General features: G+C 45.9%; 1 protein-coding gene across 3 annotated transcripts in view; it reads right to left on the bottom strand.

Moving 5' to 3' along the window:
• Positions 1-489: 489 nt before the first annotated feature.
• Positions 490-18,823, bottom strand: part of LOC142590722 (protein 5NUC-like) — a 190,049-nt gene continuing 171,715 nt past the window's right edge. For all 3 annotated transcript variants that reach the window (XM_075703150.1, XM_075703152.1, XM_075703151.1), the window contains 2 exons: positions 907-1,104; positions 490-795 (listed from right to left, as the gene is read on the bottom strand). In XM_075703150.1, coding sequence (XP_075559265.1) covers positions 551-795; positions 907-1,104 — 443 coding nt within the window. In that variant the 3' untranslated portion in view covers positions 490-550. The remainder of the gene's footprint in view (positions 796-906; positions 1,105-18,823) is intronic.

The raw sequence follows: 18,823 nt of genomic DNA on the forward strand, positions 1-18,823 counted from the left end.
GACAACTTGGGTAGCTCATTTCGGTCGGTATGTGTGTGCCTCTCTAGAGCGAACCTCGTTGACGCGTGCTTCGGTCACTTGGTATGTGTCACTCAATATGCGCTGCTCCTCAGTGACCCTCTTCCACGCCATCTTCAGTAAATATGTCTCGCGTAGTATGTTTCGCTCTCGATGGCAAAATAATATGAAATTTGACGCTTCTTATGTGGAATCATTCCCGCCTCATGTATATCCAGAGAAACCTTCCTTAATGTGTATTCACACAAGCTCCACGCGCGAACTTTGCGGCGCGACTGCTGAAATGTATTCAGTGGCAAGCGCGAGGGATGAAGCTGGCTGGATACACGCCTCGTACTCACGGGGTTTTTAGAGCTGCAGTTGAGTCTTTTGCTGCATCGTTTCAATCCTAATCACTGTCATCGTGAGGTTGCTTCTGCCGATTTCTTTGGCATTTTTTAACTTCTACACAGATGAAACAGAACACATGGGGCCACATGTATCATACCTTTATTTGCAGGTGCAGGTGCGCTTTCCATAAACTTGCTGCCGATCACCAAATGTAATTTCTTCTCATCGACCTCCATTCATTTCGAGGCATCTCGAAACTTTCTGTAATCAATGACGTGTTTACAGTAGACGATAACTCCGTAGTTGATGACACCTCAGTAATGGGTGAGGCCGTTGTATTTTCGGGCTTTGATGGCAGGTTCAAAGTGATGATGCGACCCTCTTCTGGGGTTTTCAAAGGTGAGAACTTTTTTATATAAGCCAGTAGTGCGTCCGTTGCGCTCACTCCTGAAATGTAAATTTTCACTGTCAGCAATGCTTTTTATAACTTCCACTAATGACTGCAGTGTGGTGGCATAAAATAATTATTTCTGCAGATGATAACAAACGTGATCTTACCTTCAGTCTTCCATTTAACCGATTGGCAAAATTTGAAACCATCGCCTCCGTTTGCTATAAAAGTGGTCGTCACAATACTGTACGTCTCATTTTCCATAACTTCCTGGTATACTGGTACGCTGCAGTTGGCACAGAGTACTCTCAACGACACAATGCGGCACCCGTTAGGCATACTGAAGTTGTAAACCACACGAATACCTAAGCAACAGAGAAAACGAATGTAACATATGCATAATGTACGAATTTCGACGGTTGTGTGCTTAATAATTTCACCTTCTATATCTATGCTTACTGAGACAGCTAAGAAAACGCAGTTGATTGCAAGAAGCTCGCTAAATTGCCATATTGTAGAAGACGGATATATATATATATATATATATATATATATATATATATATATATCAACGAGAAGAAAGGGGGTTAACCGAGGGGTTGTGGGTTCGGTTCCCACCTGCGGCAAGTTGTTTTTTCTTCCACCTTAATTTCCATTACTTCATCGTTTCTTTATTTCATTTATTAAGCACAAGTAATTTCCCCTATGTTGTCCTTGGTGTCAGTGTTTGTTGGCTTCTTATGATATATATATATATATATATATATATACCGCAGTGAGTTGCATTGTGCTGCTCGAAGAGTATATATATATATATATATATATATATATATATATATATATATATATATATATATATACTCTTCGAGCAGCACAATGCAACTCACTGCGGTTTGGAAAAGGCAGACTTCAGTATATATATATATATATATATATATATATATATATATATATGGAGGGCTTTAACTAAGATCGGCACGCAGGACTCGACGTAAGATATGCCAGAAAGAGACGACGAACCTTTTGGCAGACGTATTTACTTAACGTTTTCAGCTGCTGGACCAGCCTTCGTAAGAGTACAGCGGAGAGTACAGTACAGTTCTAGACCAAAGTGAACAACAGAACAATTTTTCTAGAGGCACTGCGAGTAATGTACCGACACTAAAAAACATTCGCGATTTGATAACCATTTCTAACATCGGTGCCCGCATTCCCGCAGGTTGCAGTTCATGCAGCAAGCCACGCGGTAAAGTATGGCCGCATATGCAAACTACAATAACAGCGAAAAGCTAGGCTTCAAACTTCGCGCTCCGCATCAAGGGTAGCTTCAACTGTGACGCGTCGAGTGCCATTTATTAGCTTGAGTGTGATACGTGCCACCTAAAATATATTGGTGAAACAGAAACTCCGTTTCGAATCCGATTTCATTATCATGGTTCTCACGCAAAGCATTTCCCACACCCTTCTCTGTCAAAGCACCTGTGTAGAACTGGACACTCTTTCGACCGTATTACAGTGAACATACTGGAATCTGACTTTCCTTCCCACCACGATCGCTTAGTCCGCGAATCGTACCTGATACACAAGTTCAACGCTGTTTCGCGCGATATTAACGAAAATATCCGAAAACTAACCTGCATCACTTATTTAGATTGACCAGTTTACATGTATATCCTTACTTGTGCACGAGGTAACGGTTCCCTTTTCTACGAGGTTTCTCTATGTTGGGAAAGTTTAAATTTGTTCCCGGCGGCTGGCAGCTATGGTTATGGCATAAGCTGCACGGGCCGCAGGATTGCTGATGCTACGGTTGTTACTACTGCAATTTCGAGACGATAGATATCATTAGTTTTATAATGCGTGATTTTATGTGTTTTTGCTTTAATCTATGCGTGTGTGCGTTTTGTATTCCTGCTTTCTGCTGCAGTGTATAAAAGAACGCTAGCCTTCATCTTTTACTCGTGTGCAGCTTGCGCTTCTTTAGCACAGCATGATTATGTGATTGCATATAAAGGGGATATATATAGGGATTGCATAAAGGGGATTGCATATAGTGACGTTGCCTATCTGTTGTGTTTCCTTGAACTGCCTCACTAGTTTTACAGTTTTTTCATCATGTACTAGCTTTGCATATTGTTTGACGAGGGCTTAACTTAACTGTTCGTGCCGGACAGAGTGATGTGTGCGGTGTCTAGATGTATAACTGTGACGCGACTACGCTTGGATTCACTCCGCCGAAGGCCGGTCCTCCGGCCAAAACGTCAGTGCAGATATATGCCACAACGTTCTTTTTTTTTTAATGTTATACCTTTGGGTCTCGCGCGAAACCCTTCGCCTTGTATGCATATTGTCGCAACGCGAAAACAGGGGTCGTAGAGCACTATTCCGGAGGCACAACGTCAGGTCGCCTTTTTAATACCGAGTGCACCTGCGACTGCTTCTTCTTCACCGCCCTTGACAAAAACGCTTACGCATACTCGCATTCTCCTCTTCTTTATTGGAGTCCAGGGGCAGGATTTGCGTGCCTCCAAAGGCACCATCGTCCCGATGCGCAATTTAAGCGTATGAGGGCGAAGTATAACGACACACAATAACACACGCAAATAATAAAACAAAAACAAAAAATAAACGTTAGTTCGACACATGTATCACTGCGGATACATGCTTGCTACGACGGGAGGTATTGTCACTGTCAGGAACGACCTCGTAAATTACGTCGCTCAGGCAGCGGGTCACTCTATACAGCCTAAAGTACTGTCCTAGAAGTTTTTCGGAAAGTCGGCGATGAGGTATGGGTATCCAAACCCATACTTTTTCACCGGGACTGTAGAAGATGGGCCTGTGTCGTCGATCGTATCGTTTGGAATCTTGGTCTTGCTGAATACTGATACGGACGCGGACAAGCTGTCTGGCTTCTTTGGCGCGCTGGCTAAATTCGGCAATGGCGGCAGGTATGTCGTAAAACTCGTGTGGCAGTATGTATGGCATCCAGCGTCGTCGTGGCTTTGCGACCGTAGACCAAACTGAACGGTGTCATTTCAGTAGTTTGTCCTGGAGTGGTATTGTAGGCGAAGGTTACGTAAGGCCAAATCCTATCCCAGTTCTTATGTTCCACGTCAGCATACATACATAGCATGTCTGCGAAGGTCTTATTAGGATGCTTGCTTAGTGCGTTCGTCTGGAGATGATATGCGGTTTTTTTTGGTCTCCATTTTTGGTCTCGCGCCCTCTAACCCTAGCGCCACCTGCACACCATGTGACAACAGTGGGCTGCTGTACATAAGGGCGACTGCAGCTGCACGATTTCAGTGGGCACGGCGGACCAACTGCGACCATGTGGCATCACTAGCCTTTCCTCTGCTTTATCCATGCTAGTTACTACTCGGCCTCATTTAAGAGCGATTGCCGCTCTCTTTTGGTCTTGCCGTGCCCCCGGCATTGTGTTAGTATAGCTTGCGAAATATACTGTTTGTGTTTACTTTTGCTGTGCGGTGACGTGGAGACAAATCCAGACCCCGATATTTAAATATTGCTGCCAGAAATACTGGCAAGACAAACCTAGTTGGTTGAAGATATGGCAATACTTAGAACGTAGCAGAACAATATGGAAGAACTTTTTACTGATTGGGGCAATCGTTTCGCTCTTTTAGAAAAGCGTGTCGCTCATGTAGATAAGCTCGCGAAATCCATTAAATTTCTAAAAACCAAAATAGTGGAATTGGAAGATAAGAGTAGGCGTTCCAATTTGATAATTGATGGTCTACAGGAGGAAGCCGTGGAAACAGAAACCGAGCTTAAGCAAAAAATTGTGACTGACATATTTTCTCATACGCTAAACGTAAATTGCAACTCGATTGAAAGAATCCACCGTTTAGGGAGACCGGTAAACAAAGACCCTTTATTATCTTCATTCAGGACTTCAATAAAAGGCTTGTAATCTTACTTAAGTGATATTGCGCGACAAAAAAACGACACGGACGTGTTGGAAGACGACACACCAAGCGCGAACTTTCAACTAAGTTTATTGTGCCTCTGCGTCAATTTTATACATGGGAAGCAGTGTAGACCACGCATGCGCTTACAAGAAAATGAAGTGCGAGTTCATGTAACAAAGTTACGAGTCATGTGATGCCGCCTCCAAGAAACGTAATTCTTTTTCTGTGAGAGCCAGAGACGGGAAGCTAACACGCTTATCATCCAATTTCCCGATCATCTGCGCTTCTGATATTTCACGGATGAGCTGCGTGCTGCCACGGGAAACAATCGTGCATTGAACCTCAAGAGGTTTGCATCCATGATCGCGACAGCGGATCGCCAAGAAACCACCAGAGCAGTTTTTTACATTGTTGCTGTGTTCGCGGAGCCGGTTATTGAGGGAACGCCCAATTTGCCCGATATATTTCTTCACACATGAAAGCGGGAGGTTGTACACCACGCGGTGGACACACTCGACAAACTTTTTGCGGTGATGCTTTCTGCACTTGTGGGAAGGGAGGCATTTGGATCCGTCAGCCTGCAAAGCCTGCCGAGCTTGTTCGGAGCAGAAAAAACAACTCTTACATTCGCCCTTTGGGCCATCTTTTTCAAGTTATGGGATATCCCGTGCATGTAAGGTATGACACTTACTTTAGGGTGTATGCCGGGAGGAGCATCGGCAACTGACTACTGCGTGCTGGATCGCGCTTCTCTTAAAATACCTGAAGTGTAGATGAACGCGAAATCGGGTGATAAGTGTGTTAGCTTCCAGTTGCTGGCTCTCACAGAAAAAGAACTAAGTTTCTTGGAGGCGGCATCACATGACTCGTAACTTTGCTGCATGAATTCGCACTTCATTTTCTTGTAAGCACATGCCTGGTCTACACTGCTTCTTATGTATAAAATCGACGCAGTGGCACAATAAACTTACTTGAAAGTTTGCGCTTGGTGTGTCGTCTTCTCTCACGTCCGTGTCGTTTTTTTGTCGCGAAATCTCATTTAAGTAATGGATTACCAACTTGCCCGGAATGCTGCTCTCACTGTAATCTTAAAAAACACGCACAAGCTAAAAGGGACCGGAATTTCTCTTCAAAATTATAATTCAGAAGAAACCCTCAGAAAACTAAAACTGCTTTGGGATATCGCGAAGGCTGGGAACAAAGAAGGCAGGAAAGTTAGTCTAATTGAAGCGAAACTGTGGATCAACAATGAATAATTTAGATGGAACGATGCCACAAACACCAGGAATAAAATTCGTGACTATGGCAGTACTTCAAAAAAAGGACTGACTTCCTCCCCCTCAAGAATTCCGGATTTTAAATATCAATGTACGTACTTTTATCAACAAGAATGATCAACTTGACGCGATTATTCTTGCGCATAACCCACTCATTCTCGTCATCACAGAAACATGGCTGCATGACGAAATAGAAAATGCGGATGTCTTTTCCTCTGATTACCGTGTTTTGCGCCATGATAGACCTACTAGAGGTGGCGGTGTTATTTTGGTAAGACAGGCTATCTCCGTAGTTCTCCAACGGCAAGCTGCTAATCTTGAAATATCTCTTGAAACATTTTATGTGATAATACCTGCTTTGCTTTTTGCTGTTTATCGAACTCCCGATTCCGCTCCGCAGTTTCTCAATGAACTGTGTGATCACATGGCATCTTTTCTACACAACAAAATTTTTCTAATAGGCAATTTTAACCTTCCGGGAGTTGATTGAATTGACGGAACTTCTAGCGCTGATGTTAATATAAACGATGAGCACTTGCGTAACATCATCTTGATGGACACTTGCAGAAAGTGGTTAATGAGCAAACAAGAATTAGCACTGCTTCTGCCTCAACATTTGACCTTATGTTTATTAGCCGGACTTTAGACAATTATTCGGTCTCTATTTAACATGGCATTTCTGATCATGAACTTCTTACTTTGTCTTGCTACCTTGATCTCTTATATCTACTCATCGTAAAACTATTACAGTAAAATATTTTCCTTGTGCCATGGATGAGACCATGCTGGATTATGTTCACTTTCGTCTTAACGGTTTTGGCGGACTTGGCACTGTTCAACTTTGGGATGAATTTTAGAATGTTTGTGTGCACTGTATCGACAACTTTATTCCAAATAAAACAAAGAAAACATGTAGAGCCACTCCCTGGATGAAGTGTGACATAGTGCAAACAAAGAGAAAGGTTAAGCGACTAAGACGACAGGGTATTTCTTGTGACATAGTTGAACCCTACCAAGCAAAATTAAATGAGGCTGTCAGTGCTGCTAACTTTCGCTTTTTCCAGTTAACCGTGCCTAACTTCATCAGAACTGCTGCATGCAAGTTTTGGGGCTATCTCAATAAAAAAAAGTAAATCAGTCGACCATAATATGCATGAGGGCAATCCTGTCGTCGCTAAACAAGATATCGTAATTCAAGTACGCACCATCTAGCCCAAATGAATGTTGTCCGAAACAAGATATCGCTGATCACTTCAATGCTTATTTTAACAGTGTCTTTTCAAACTCGCACGTTTCGCCTCGTGTGAATGGCGTAGCACACAATAATGATTTTAGTTTTATTTCTTTGTCTGCCATCTTTTCTATGCTTCTGAATATAAAGACAAGATCATCTCCAGGGCCTCATAACCTACCAAACGTATTTCTTCAAAGGTACACCGAAATGCTATCTCGCTTTCTTGTGCATCTTTCGTGCATCCCTTTCATCGGCGGTGCTTCCTAACAACTGGCTTTCCGCTCGTATAATTCTGATACTAAAGATAGGCAGATAGATAGATAGACTAGTGGCAAACTACCGCCACTAAGCTCATCTTGTCGCAAACTTTTAGAGCTCATTTTTACTTCTGAAATCAATAATTTTCTCGATGATAGGGCCGTTCTATCTCCTATGCATCTTGATTTTTGAAAGGGCATTTCCACTGTACCCCAATTAACCACTGTAATTCACTGTCTCGCTAGCACTGTCGACAAATCAGGGCAAACAGACATACTTTTGGACTTCAGGAAAGCATTTGATCTTGTATCGCACGCAAAGCTAATAGAACAATTTGAACATCTCAACATTCCTTCACATCTCGTAAATTGGATTCGCGCTTATCTTTCCAAACGTACGCAATTCGCAGTAGTTGAGAATTGTTCTTCCTGTATACTTCCTGTCACTTCTGGTGTTCCTCAGCGTATTGTTCTTGAACCATTATTATTTAACACACATATTAATGACATTGTAGACACTGTTACTCATCCAGCACAAAAAATACTATTTGCTGATGACTGTCTCCTTTTTAATGAAATCACCTGCCAACAAGATCAAGTTAGTGTAAACTCAAACCTTCAAGACACACTAGCTTGGTGGGCATGCTGGGATATGCATCATAACATTCATAAAACAGTATTTATGAAGATCACTGGAAAAAGTAATAAATTGTCGTTTACCTATAGCCTAGCATCCAAACCTCTTACGTAGGTAAATAAATATAAGTACCTCGGTGTTACAATAGCCAGTAACATTAGTTGGAACTCGCACATCTCTCATCTTTGCTACTCACCTTTTAAAGAGCTTTGCTACCTCAGGCATAAATTAAAACGCGCTCCTTCAGAAACCCATCTTATCACCTATACCTCTTTTCTCCGTCCTAAAGTCGAGTACGCAGCTATTGTATGGGATCCCTATATTAAAACTAACATCGATGCGCTAGAAATGATACAACGTAAAGCAGTAAGGTTCCTCTCTAAATATCGCTCAAGTGATTCCCCAAGTGAGTTAATGGCTGAACGCAATATTAAGTCTTTACAACTGAAAAGAAAAATTTACAGGTTTAAATTTCTCTTCTTACTGAGTAACAATATACTATCTCTTCCTTCCGAACCTTATATAACACCCCTTACTGCTCGCTGAACAAGACATTGCCACGTTGCATCATTAACGCCTTATAATGGCAGAACCAACGTCTTTATGCATTCCTTTTTTCCCTCGCACAGTAACGGAATTGAACAGCCTACCTTATAGCAAATTTTTCAGCACTGAATCAACAGCGTCTATTACTATCTAAAATTAGTGCTTGTTGTTACAAAATATTGTGTCAGTTTGAATCGTTATGCAATATTTAATAATTTACACGTAATATTTTTTAATTATGCATTTCCTCTTTTTCTCTATTGCATTTGCAGTGCTTCGAAATTGTGCTATTGAACCAGTGTTTCAATTTGTATTTGCCACTATCTATGCATTATTTAGGTGCTTTACTCATCATGCATTCCTAATTTCTAATGCGTTGTCCCGCTGTTTTTTCGACTCCTTCGTCAATCTATTGTGTTTTCATTTTTGAATGTACACTGGCGTGCGATATGACTTGCAACGCCTTTGGTCGTGGTCGAAGAGGTCCCAGGGTTGCGCGACGGCTCTGAAATGCGAAATAGCGGTTTAATTATTACCACTAATTGAAGCTGTGTTTAGCTCTGAAACTTTAAATTGTGTTTGTGCTGCCACACAGTCTTGGAGCCCCTTTAAAACCGGGCACCGGTGTTGCAGGTCACATTGCACGTCACTCCTTTCCCCTCCTGCCTGGACCTTCTAAAGCCTGCAGTATTCCTAAATAAAAAAAAATAAAATCGCGGACGTCTTCGGCCTTCCAACAAATTAATGAGTGGGAGCAGCTCTGGGTCGCGGCGCTGTTCCTGTGAAATGGTGACGGCATTGACGACGCACAAATATAGAGCGTCCACGTCTACGTCATCAGTACCTGCGGACTTCACGGGTGACCGCGAGAGCCAGTCGGCGCTGGTGCGCCAGTTTTCTTAGTTTTATAAATTATGGTCGGGTCTAAATTCTGAAGCCTGACTGCAGTGCACCAGGCGGCCACATGGGTTTTTCAAGTTAGTCAGCCAAGAAAGAGAATGATGATCGCTGACAACCTTGAATGAACGGCCGTGCAAATAGGGGCGAAATTTGGTAACGGCGCACACAATGACGAGGCATTCGTTCTCGTTTGTCGAGTAGTTTTCCTCTGTACGAGATAGTGTTCGGCCAGCGTAGGCGATAACTTTTTCGGAGCTATCTTGCCACTGCACCAGTACGGCACCCCCACCTACATTGCGCGCATCAGTGTGAAGTGCTGTAGGGGCATCCTGGTCAAAGTGCGCAAGAACAGGAGGCGTTTGTAGGCGTTGGCGTAGTTCGCTAAATGCTCAAGTTCCCCCAGAGAAAGGGGACATTGTCTCGTGTTGGGCGTGTTAACGGCGCAACAATGCATGAAAAATTGGCATTAAAGCCGCGGTAATGGGCGCACAGGCCCAAGAAGCGCCTGACTGCCTTCTTGTCGGACGGAGTGGGGAACTTTGCCACACCTTCTATTTTGTCTGGGTCAGTTCGTACAGTTGGCCTCGTGACTGACGACATGGCCGACGAAGAACAGTTAATTGAAGCCAAAATGGCATTTCTCAGGCTTTCACGAGTAACGGGATTTCACAGGATTTCACATCAGGCCAGTCGGGCGTATGGTTTGGAGAACAGTGAATAACCGGTTTAGGTGCTCCTAAATTGTAGCTGAGAACACTTTGCGGTTCTCTAGATACACTAAGCATTGTTTGACTCTTCAGTCTTGATAGTGCGGTGTCCATTAGACGTCGAAAAGTGGCAGGCGCTGAGCACAAACCGAAAGGAAGGGCCTTAAATACGTAAAGACCGTCGCGGGTAACGAAGTCAGTTTTCTTAAAATCGCTCTCATTGACCTCGTTCTGCCAATACCCGCTTCGTAGGTCCATTGATGAAAAATAATGTGCATGCCGCAGCCTGTCCGGGGAATCGTCAGTGCGTGGCAGTGGGTAGACGCATTTCATCATGACCTGGTTTAATTTGCACTAATCGATGCAGAATCGCAAAATACCGTCTTTCTTTTTGACTAACGCCACCGTTGACGCTCAGGGACTTTGCGAGGGCTGTATCAAATCATCCTCGTGCATGTTCTTCACTTGCTTTTGAATCTCTTCACGTTCCTTTGGAAGTACACGGTAGAGATTTTGTGTAAGCGGCTGCGTAGCATCATCCGTGAGGATACGGTGCTTGGTCAGAGACATTTCTTTGACCTCTGATGTTCCGTTGATAGCATGAATTGATACTGGAGCCCAAATTTCCACAACGAGCGCTGACCTATGTCGTGGCCTCGAAAAATTTATTACGCCTGCCATCAGTCGAGCCAGTGCGCGTCACCAATGGCGCCACTGTTTTCGTCAAGGGTATGTGCACTGCTCGCATAGGAATTGCTGGCCGCCAAGTTCCAGTCCTGTTCACCGTGCTAACCAGTTACCCTCATGACCTAATCTTCGGGCTCGACTTTCTGACGACGCATTCTGCCCTCATCGACTGTTCCACCGGTACACGGTGCCTCCAGCTTCCTCTTCTTTCAGATGTTCGGGCAGAACAACCGAACACCCTCTGCACTACCGCGTTTGTTCGCTTACCTCCAAAGGCCCTAACCTTCGTCGAATTGGCCTCAACGGCAACCGTGCCTGATGGCGACAATGTCGTCCTATCTATTCTTGATGTCCTCCTGGCGTGCGACATCTCTGTGCCACACTCCGTCGTAACCCTTGCCGCTAATCGGTTGCGCCTCCCCGTTATCAATTTTGGCTTGGCAAAAGAAGTGTTACCGGAAGGCAGAGCGGTGGCCACCTCACTGCTTTTGTAGCCGACGCGTCTCCAGATCCTCTTGATTACCTACAAGATGCCTTGAACCACGCCGGCCCATTAGTTCCCATGGTCGCTAAGAACCTCGAACCTGACCAAGCAACCGCCCTATATCACCTTTTGCTTTCCTAGCGCGACATATTTGACACTGACAATCGACCACATGGTCAGATGCCTCTTGTTAAGCATCGGATAAACACTGGTGATGCTGTTTCCACTCACCGCCGACAGTATCGCGTGTCCACGCCAGACCGGCAAGTTATTCAGCAGGAAGTAAACAAGATGCTCGCCAGAGGTATTGTTGAGCCTTCGTCGAGTCCTTGGGCGTCGCCGGGTGTGCTGGTCAATAAGAAAGATGGCATGTGGAGTTTCTGCGTGAATTACCGCCACCTAAAGCGAATTACTAAAAAGGACATTTACCCTTTACCACGAGTCGGTGATGCCCTTGATTGTCTTCACGGTGCCAAATACTTTTCGTCCATGGGCATTCGATCTGCTTATAGCAGATTTCCGTCAATGAGCAATACCATGAAAAGACCGCTTTCGTCACTCCAGATGGCCTCTACCAATACAGAGTCATGCCATTCGCTTTATGCAATGCCCCCACCACGCTCGAATGGATGATCGACTCTGCTTCAAGGTTTCAAATGGTCAACTTGCCTTTGTTACCTCGACGACGTGCTTGTGTTTTCTCCTACATTTGAGACGCACCTTGAGTTCGTCGCAGCTCTCCTTTGCGTCTTCTGCAAGGCTGGGCTCCAATTAAACTCATCGAAGTGCCACCTCGGGCGCCGACAGATTACAGTGCTAGGCCATCTAGTCGATGCTTCCGGAGTACAACCCGACCGAGATAAGGTTCGAGCAGTAACGGCTTTTCCTGTACCTGAGTCCGTGAAAGACGTCCGGAGTTTTGTGGGGATCTGTTCTCATTTCCGACGGTTCGTGAAAGATTTCGCAGCAATCGCTCGACCAGTCACTGAACTTCTGAAGGAAGACATGCGTTTCACGTGGGGTTCCCCTCAGGCTACCGCATTTTCAACTCTTATCACGATTCTCACCAATCCACCGGTCTTGGCCCACTTTGAGCCGTCCGCACTTACAGATGTCCGAACCAATGCCAGTAGTTATGGGATCGGCGCCGTCTTATCGCAACGCCAACACGGACGCGACCGCGTTATAGGCTACCCTAGCCGGCTCCTGACAACTGCAGAGTGCAACTATTCGATTGCCGTGCGCGAATGTCTTGCTCTGATCTGGGCTGTTTCAATGTTCAACGCATACTTACATGGCAAGCCCTTCTCGGTAATCACAGACCACCATGCGCTCTGTTGGCTTTCGTCGCTCAAGGATCCTACTGGCCGGCTCGGTCGTTGGGCCCTCCGACTAGAATAATATCTCCACACAGTCACTTACAAGTCGGGACACCAACACCAGGACGCAGATTGCCTCTCTCGCTACCCAGTCGAAGACGCGATCTCTACGTCTGAGACTGACATCAACGCCTGTGCTCTCTCTTGGAATGTAAGCATACTTTTCAGAAGCATTTTAGCCCGTCTATCATCGTCAGGAGCAGCACTAGCAGCCTATTTATACATCCACTGCAGGACGAAGGCTTCACCCAGCGATCTCTAATTACTCCTGGACCACAGCAGCTCATTCCCACTTTCGCCTGCAAACTTCCCAATTTCATCGCTCCACCTACTTTCCTGCCACACTTGACACCGTCTCCCTTACCATGGTACCTATTCTGCAACTCCACAGGAGTAGATTTACCTAGTTCCATTATTCTCATGCTACCAGGATCACGAGAAAAAAATGTATAGAACAAAACTGCCTTGGAGTGCTTAGAGAAGGCATTACCAAATCCTGACTGGGAGCATACGGTTGTCATGAAAAAGAAAATTTTAGAATCATTTCGTGAAGATCGCGACCTTCACATTATATGGGCACCCGCACACTCCTCCCTTCCCGGGAACGAAATAGCGCACAACCTGGCTCGAGAACTGACAGGCCGAGCAGGTGACACGCAACAAATACTGGGAACAGAGAGAGACCGGATGACCAGCTTTAACGAGATCCCCAAACACTATAAATCGGGAAGGGCCCATTTCCCCCCGGCACACTCCTCGTTAAATAGACGGCAAGCGACGGCATAGCGCCTCTTACAAACAGATACATATCCGAACCCGGTGGCCTACCACCGCTACTACCCGGACCTTTACACGGATAGATGTAGATTCTGTGAAGAAAGGGCGGACCTACAACATATGGTTTGGGCTTGTCCTCGTACACCCATACAGAATAAAATAATTAAGACCAGAGAGCAGTGGGAGACCGCGTTGCTCAGCTGTGCACCGGAAGACCAACTCAAGGCAATCCAGCAGGCCGAAGATGCCGCCAGGGCCCAAGGGCTCGAGGCCATCATTTAGGTAGAGGCCTATGTCTCAAATCTGCTGTGCGCAAATAAAGTTTATTCCTCCTCCTCCTCCTCCTCATTGCATTGTACCGATTAAAACGTACCAGGCAGAAAATTAGACGTTAACAAATAAGCTCGAGAAGAAGTTAGGGACCGCGCAAAGAGCGAAGCAACGAAAAACGTTAGGCATGATGTTAAGAGATAGAAATTGAGTGTGGATGCGAGAGCAAAGGGGGGAAGCCTATATTCTAGTTGATATTCGGAGAAAAAAATACAGTGACGGTTCACTTTGCGAACGCGGGTGACGCGCAAGCGTGCGGATGCTATAGCGCACAGGACGCTATCAGTCTTGGCTACGCCTAAACGCCTACACTGTCCGCATCGCAGATCGTATGGTGCGCAGAATGCAACAGCCGCCGGAGTAGAACGCCCACTTGTAAACATTCCCTTACTAACAAAATTCACTAGCGTGTTGTTATCGCGCAGGCAAACATCAACACTTCACACTCGCTGTCACAACGCTGGAGTAATAAATCACCGCAGCAGCACTGAGCGAAATGATCTTGGACTGTGTGTCGCTTCAACGTTAACTGAGGGGTAAGAACACAGCGGAAGCAGATCCACAAGCCGTCTACGCTCCTAGACTGTGTCCTCAAAGGAGATCGCTTTCAATATAAAGCCCGTGTGACCAAGCGCGGCCAAAGTACAACGCCCGCCACCCTCCTCTAGCCCGGTGCCATGCGCGCGACGGAATGGGTGCGCTTACTCCCTTGCGCACACGAGATTCAGCCGTCATCGTCGGCTCACCACCGCGAACGTTCACTCGTGCGCAGCGTGTGGCACACGAGGGCGATGTTATCCCATTACGTATGTATTGCGAACAAAACCTCTAGCAACTGTCAGAGGAGGTAAACCTCACGCGCCTCTGCCTATCCTGCCTACTTTCGTCCTCCGCAATGTTTCGCCTCGTTTCTCCTTCCGGTATTCGCTCAACGTTACCCACAATATCCTCTGGGAGGCATTACTTGACCGTGCGCTTGCGCTCCTTCGTACTTTCTCCGGCGCGCGGTTTTCTTCACCTCCAGGCGCGTTCCCCGTTGGCTTGCTTCGCGCCCTCACACATCTCCCGCTGATTTGATGAGCTGGATAGTTACAGTTGCGCGTAAACTGCAGCTGGGCAGTCCATGTAATGCGCAGGGCAGATAACCGGTGGGCCATAAGAGTTACAGAAAATGTATCAGTGATTACCTTGCTCTCTATTTCACGGCCTGCAAATGGGTCTGGCTGCATTGATGTTCGAACCGAGGTTCATTGTTTCGACATCATGGCAAATCTGCTGCCATATTGGACGGCCATCTCGTGTGAGAGTGCGCGTATGAAATTATTCCCTAATGGTTGTCATCACTTTCAAGGCAGCTGGGGCAAAATTACTTCTATGGTACCGGGCATTTACTAAAGGTTGATAGACAATTGTGGCAGCTTTTTAAGATTCTCACAAATATCTGGAACTGATAAGCCAAGTAACTCATTTTAATACATTGTTACATGTCCAGCAAACACAACATAGATAATCGTATTCTATCGAGTTTGGCATTCACACTCGTTCAAGGACCATCAGAATGGAAATAGGCATCGAGCTTGCTTTGACGCGAGGCTTAAGGCATCTTCACTCACGAACAACACAATTTAACAAGTCTTTATTACTCAGAACCTTACTGTTCTCAATCGTTCGCCTGTGTTTTGCATGTGAGCAGTCGAAGCTAGTTACTATTTCAACTACTGTACTTCCAATATAATTCTTCGTTGCAATTTTCTAGCGCAATAGAGTGAAATCACGGAACCTATAAAATTGTGGCGTGCAGTTATCGTCGTAGTCTTGTTATGCTTTTCTTCTCTACGTCTGTCATTCTTTTCTAGGTAAAGCACTCCCTAACAATAAATAGAATTACTTACAAGAATGAAGACGAAGAAAACGAGTTCTTGATCAGCTGCTAGTCCTGCTTCGCTCCGGTTCTTTCGGTTAAATTTGTCCGTACCGACGCCCTCGTGGCGGGTACGATATCGAAAGCAATGACCGACGTTCCGCCTCCTCTGCCGCCAAGGTTGGGTGCTGGCCTCCAAGCTGCAAGTCGGTCTGCTGCACTCTACCACCTCAACGCGACTCTCAAGGTCATCGAGCTGCTCAGACGTCGACGTCATGGATTCTGACGGCGGATATACCGAGGTCACATATCATTGGCTGAAGAGGAAACTCCGTAGGATATCAAGCGTGAGTGAGCTTAACTACAATAAGCCGCCCACACAGCAAGCGTACACAATCGCCTACATCCCCGTCGCTGCTACAGGCAACCTCTATTCCCTCAATAGGCAAACTCTCACTGCCTATCTCGAGAGGCTGGCTCCAGGGCAAATCAGAGAGGTCGGAGTTATTCCCAGAAGAAACATACTTACTGTTGATGTGACTACACGAACCATCCTCGCACTGTGAAAGCTGTAACTGAGCTAGGAAATATACTTGTCCGCTCATTCATCGTACATGAAGGCAGCACCACTGCCGATGTTATCTACGATGTTAATACAGATATTGATAATGACGATCTCCCAACGCTAATCTCCTCAACTGTCCATATCACAGACATACACCGTTCTGGACGGTCGAGGTGCATAAAACTCAATTTTGAGGGAGAGACCTTACCAACACATGTAACAGTGGGTTATGTGCGACATCCTGGCCGTCCTTACTTCCCTAGGCCCTTGCAGTGCCGTAAATGCCAGAATATTGGGCATGTAAATGTTATGTGCGTGAACAAGATGACATGTCCGCGCTGTGGTGGTGATCACGATGAGTTGACGAGTGCTGGCTCTGACTTGAAGTGCCCTAACGGCGATGGGACGCCCGAGGCAACGTCGAGGCACTGTCGAAAATTAAAGACTGAAATGTCCGTGCTAAAGAAAATGGTACGAGATCGATCTACACACAGAGAAGCGGCTACCAAGGTCCACCGCCGCCAGAGGCACTCACGTAATCGCAGAAGAAGATTAGCATCGACAACAGGACAACCTCTACTCCAGCAAAAGTCGTCGCGCGCTGCTGCTAGTCCTCAAACGTCAGAGCCACTTTTAACCATGTCTACTCTTCTGAACACCAAGGACACTACTACATGGCCTTCCCTGCCATCTCGGAGTACAGAAGTGCGGCCGGAACGCCAGCGTGAACATGAACCTTCATCGCCGGATGGGCAAATCAAGGCAATGCTTGCACAGTTGAATCGTTCCTTGCGAATGCTGCTCATTGGAGTTTAGACGCCCGTTGCCAAGGCTACGGTGCAAATTCTCGACGCACCAGAACCAGTGCTTCCTGCTGTATAAAAGCTAGTAAACGCCATGGCATCATCAAATTCAAGGTTGTCACTACAGGAAAAGATAAGCGGTGCCGTAATATTCCAGTGGAACGCACGAGGTCTACGGAGTCGCCCGGGAGATTTTAAACAGAGAGTGTTCACGCATCGGTTTCCAGTTTCAATATGCGAGCCGAATATGATATCGCCATTTAGGCTCTCTGGATATGAACAATTCGCGTCTGGGACAAGTGGAAATACTAGCAAAGTTTTACTATGTGTGAGATGTGGCCTCACGTATTCGCTAAACCAAGTTCAGGTGCATAACAGCAACGAGTACGTCTCTATAACAATGAAGCTAAAGCGCCGGATAATCTCGATCATCGGTGGATATATTTCTCCCAGGGGACGATTTGACTCTGGACACCTGAAACCTGTTCTTGACTCTTGCCAAGGACCTCATATTACTGTAGGCGATTTCAACGCGCACCACCATCTTTGGGGTAGTAGGATCACAAATCTTCGAGGAAGACAACTTCTTAACTTCGCAACGAGCAATGATCTTGACATCCTGAACGATGGCTCACCAACATTTCTTCGTGGCACAACATACAGCAGCTGTCTCGATTTAGCTATCGCTTCACGATGCCTTTCGTCTTCTGCTGCCGGGTACACAGAAGCTGAAACATATGTCAGTGATCACCTGTCTACTTATGTACAACTGAGATGGTTTACAAGACTTCCAAGTTCTCATACTCGACGCATTGACTGGGGTGCTTTTCAGAATAAGCTAGAAGAATCCTGCAACTGTGTAAATTCACCGAAAGAGATTGAAGAGCGCATTAGAGCAGCAAGCGCGCAACAACACGCATCATCCAAACATCAAATTCAAGAACATCCGTTGACGTTATATATGAAGAGCTGCGGGCAGTCCGGCGTCGCGCCGAGAGGAAATACAGGCGAACTAAATTGATAACAGACTTGAGGACCTTATGCCGTGTGAAAAAGAAAATTCAAAGATACTTAGACAAGCTCGACAGACAATGTTGGAGGTCCTTTTGCACCAGCCTGGACCCAAGAAAACCGTTGTCCACAATATGGCATGTTGTACGAGCACTACCATCTCCTCCACAACAGCTACGTCCATTCCGAGCTTTGGCTATCATCCAGACGCGCAGTGAAAAGGGAATCGCGGAAGATTTCGGCATAAACCTCTCGGGATCTACAGCATCGGTAGCTTCAGTGCTTAGGTGTGCTCCTCCAACAATGGACGATCGTCTCGACCTCCCATTCGCGCTGCAAGGGCTACGTGCAGCGATTTCCTCTTCAAGACACTCAAGTGCACCTGGTCCTAATGGCATTACCTATTCTACCTTGCGCCATCTTGGCCCTCGAGCGACTGAAGAGCTCCTGGCTTTGTACAATCTCTCTTGGTCCTCGGGAACTATGCCTGCACACTGGAAGACAAGAAAAATTGTGGCATTATTGAAACCAGGCAAGACACCCCATGCTCTGCTTTCCTACAGACTTGTGGCCCTTGCCAGTTGCATAGGTAAAACCATGGAACGCATGGTTTTGACGCGCCTGGAGTGGTTTTCGGAGAAGCGTAATGTATATCCAGAAGCAATGACACGTGTCCGAAAGGGTAGGTCATCAA

Source organism: Dermacentor variabilis, chromosome 8, assembly GCF_050947875.1.
Source record: "Dermacentor variabilis isolate Ectoservices chromosome 8, ASM5094787v1, whole genome shotgun sequence".
Classification (NCBI taxonomy): domain Eukaryota; kingdom Metazoa; phylum Arthropoda; class Arachnida; order Ixodida; family Ixodidae; genus Dermacentor; species Dermacentor variabilis.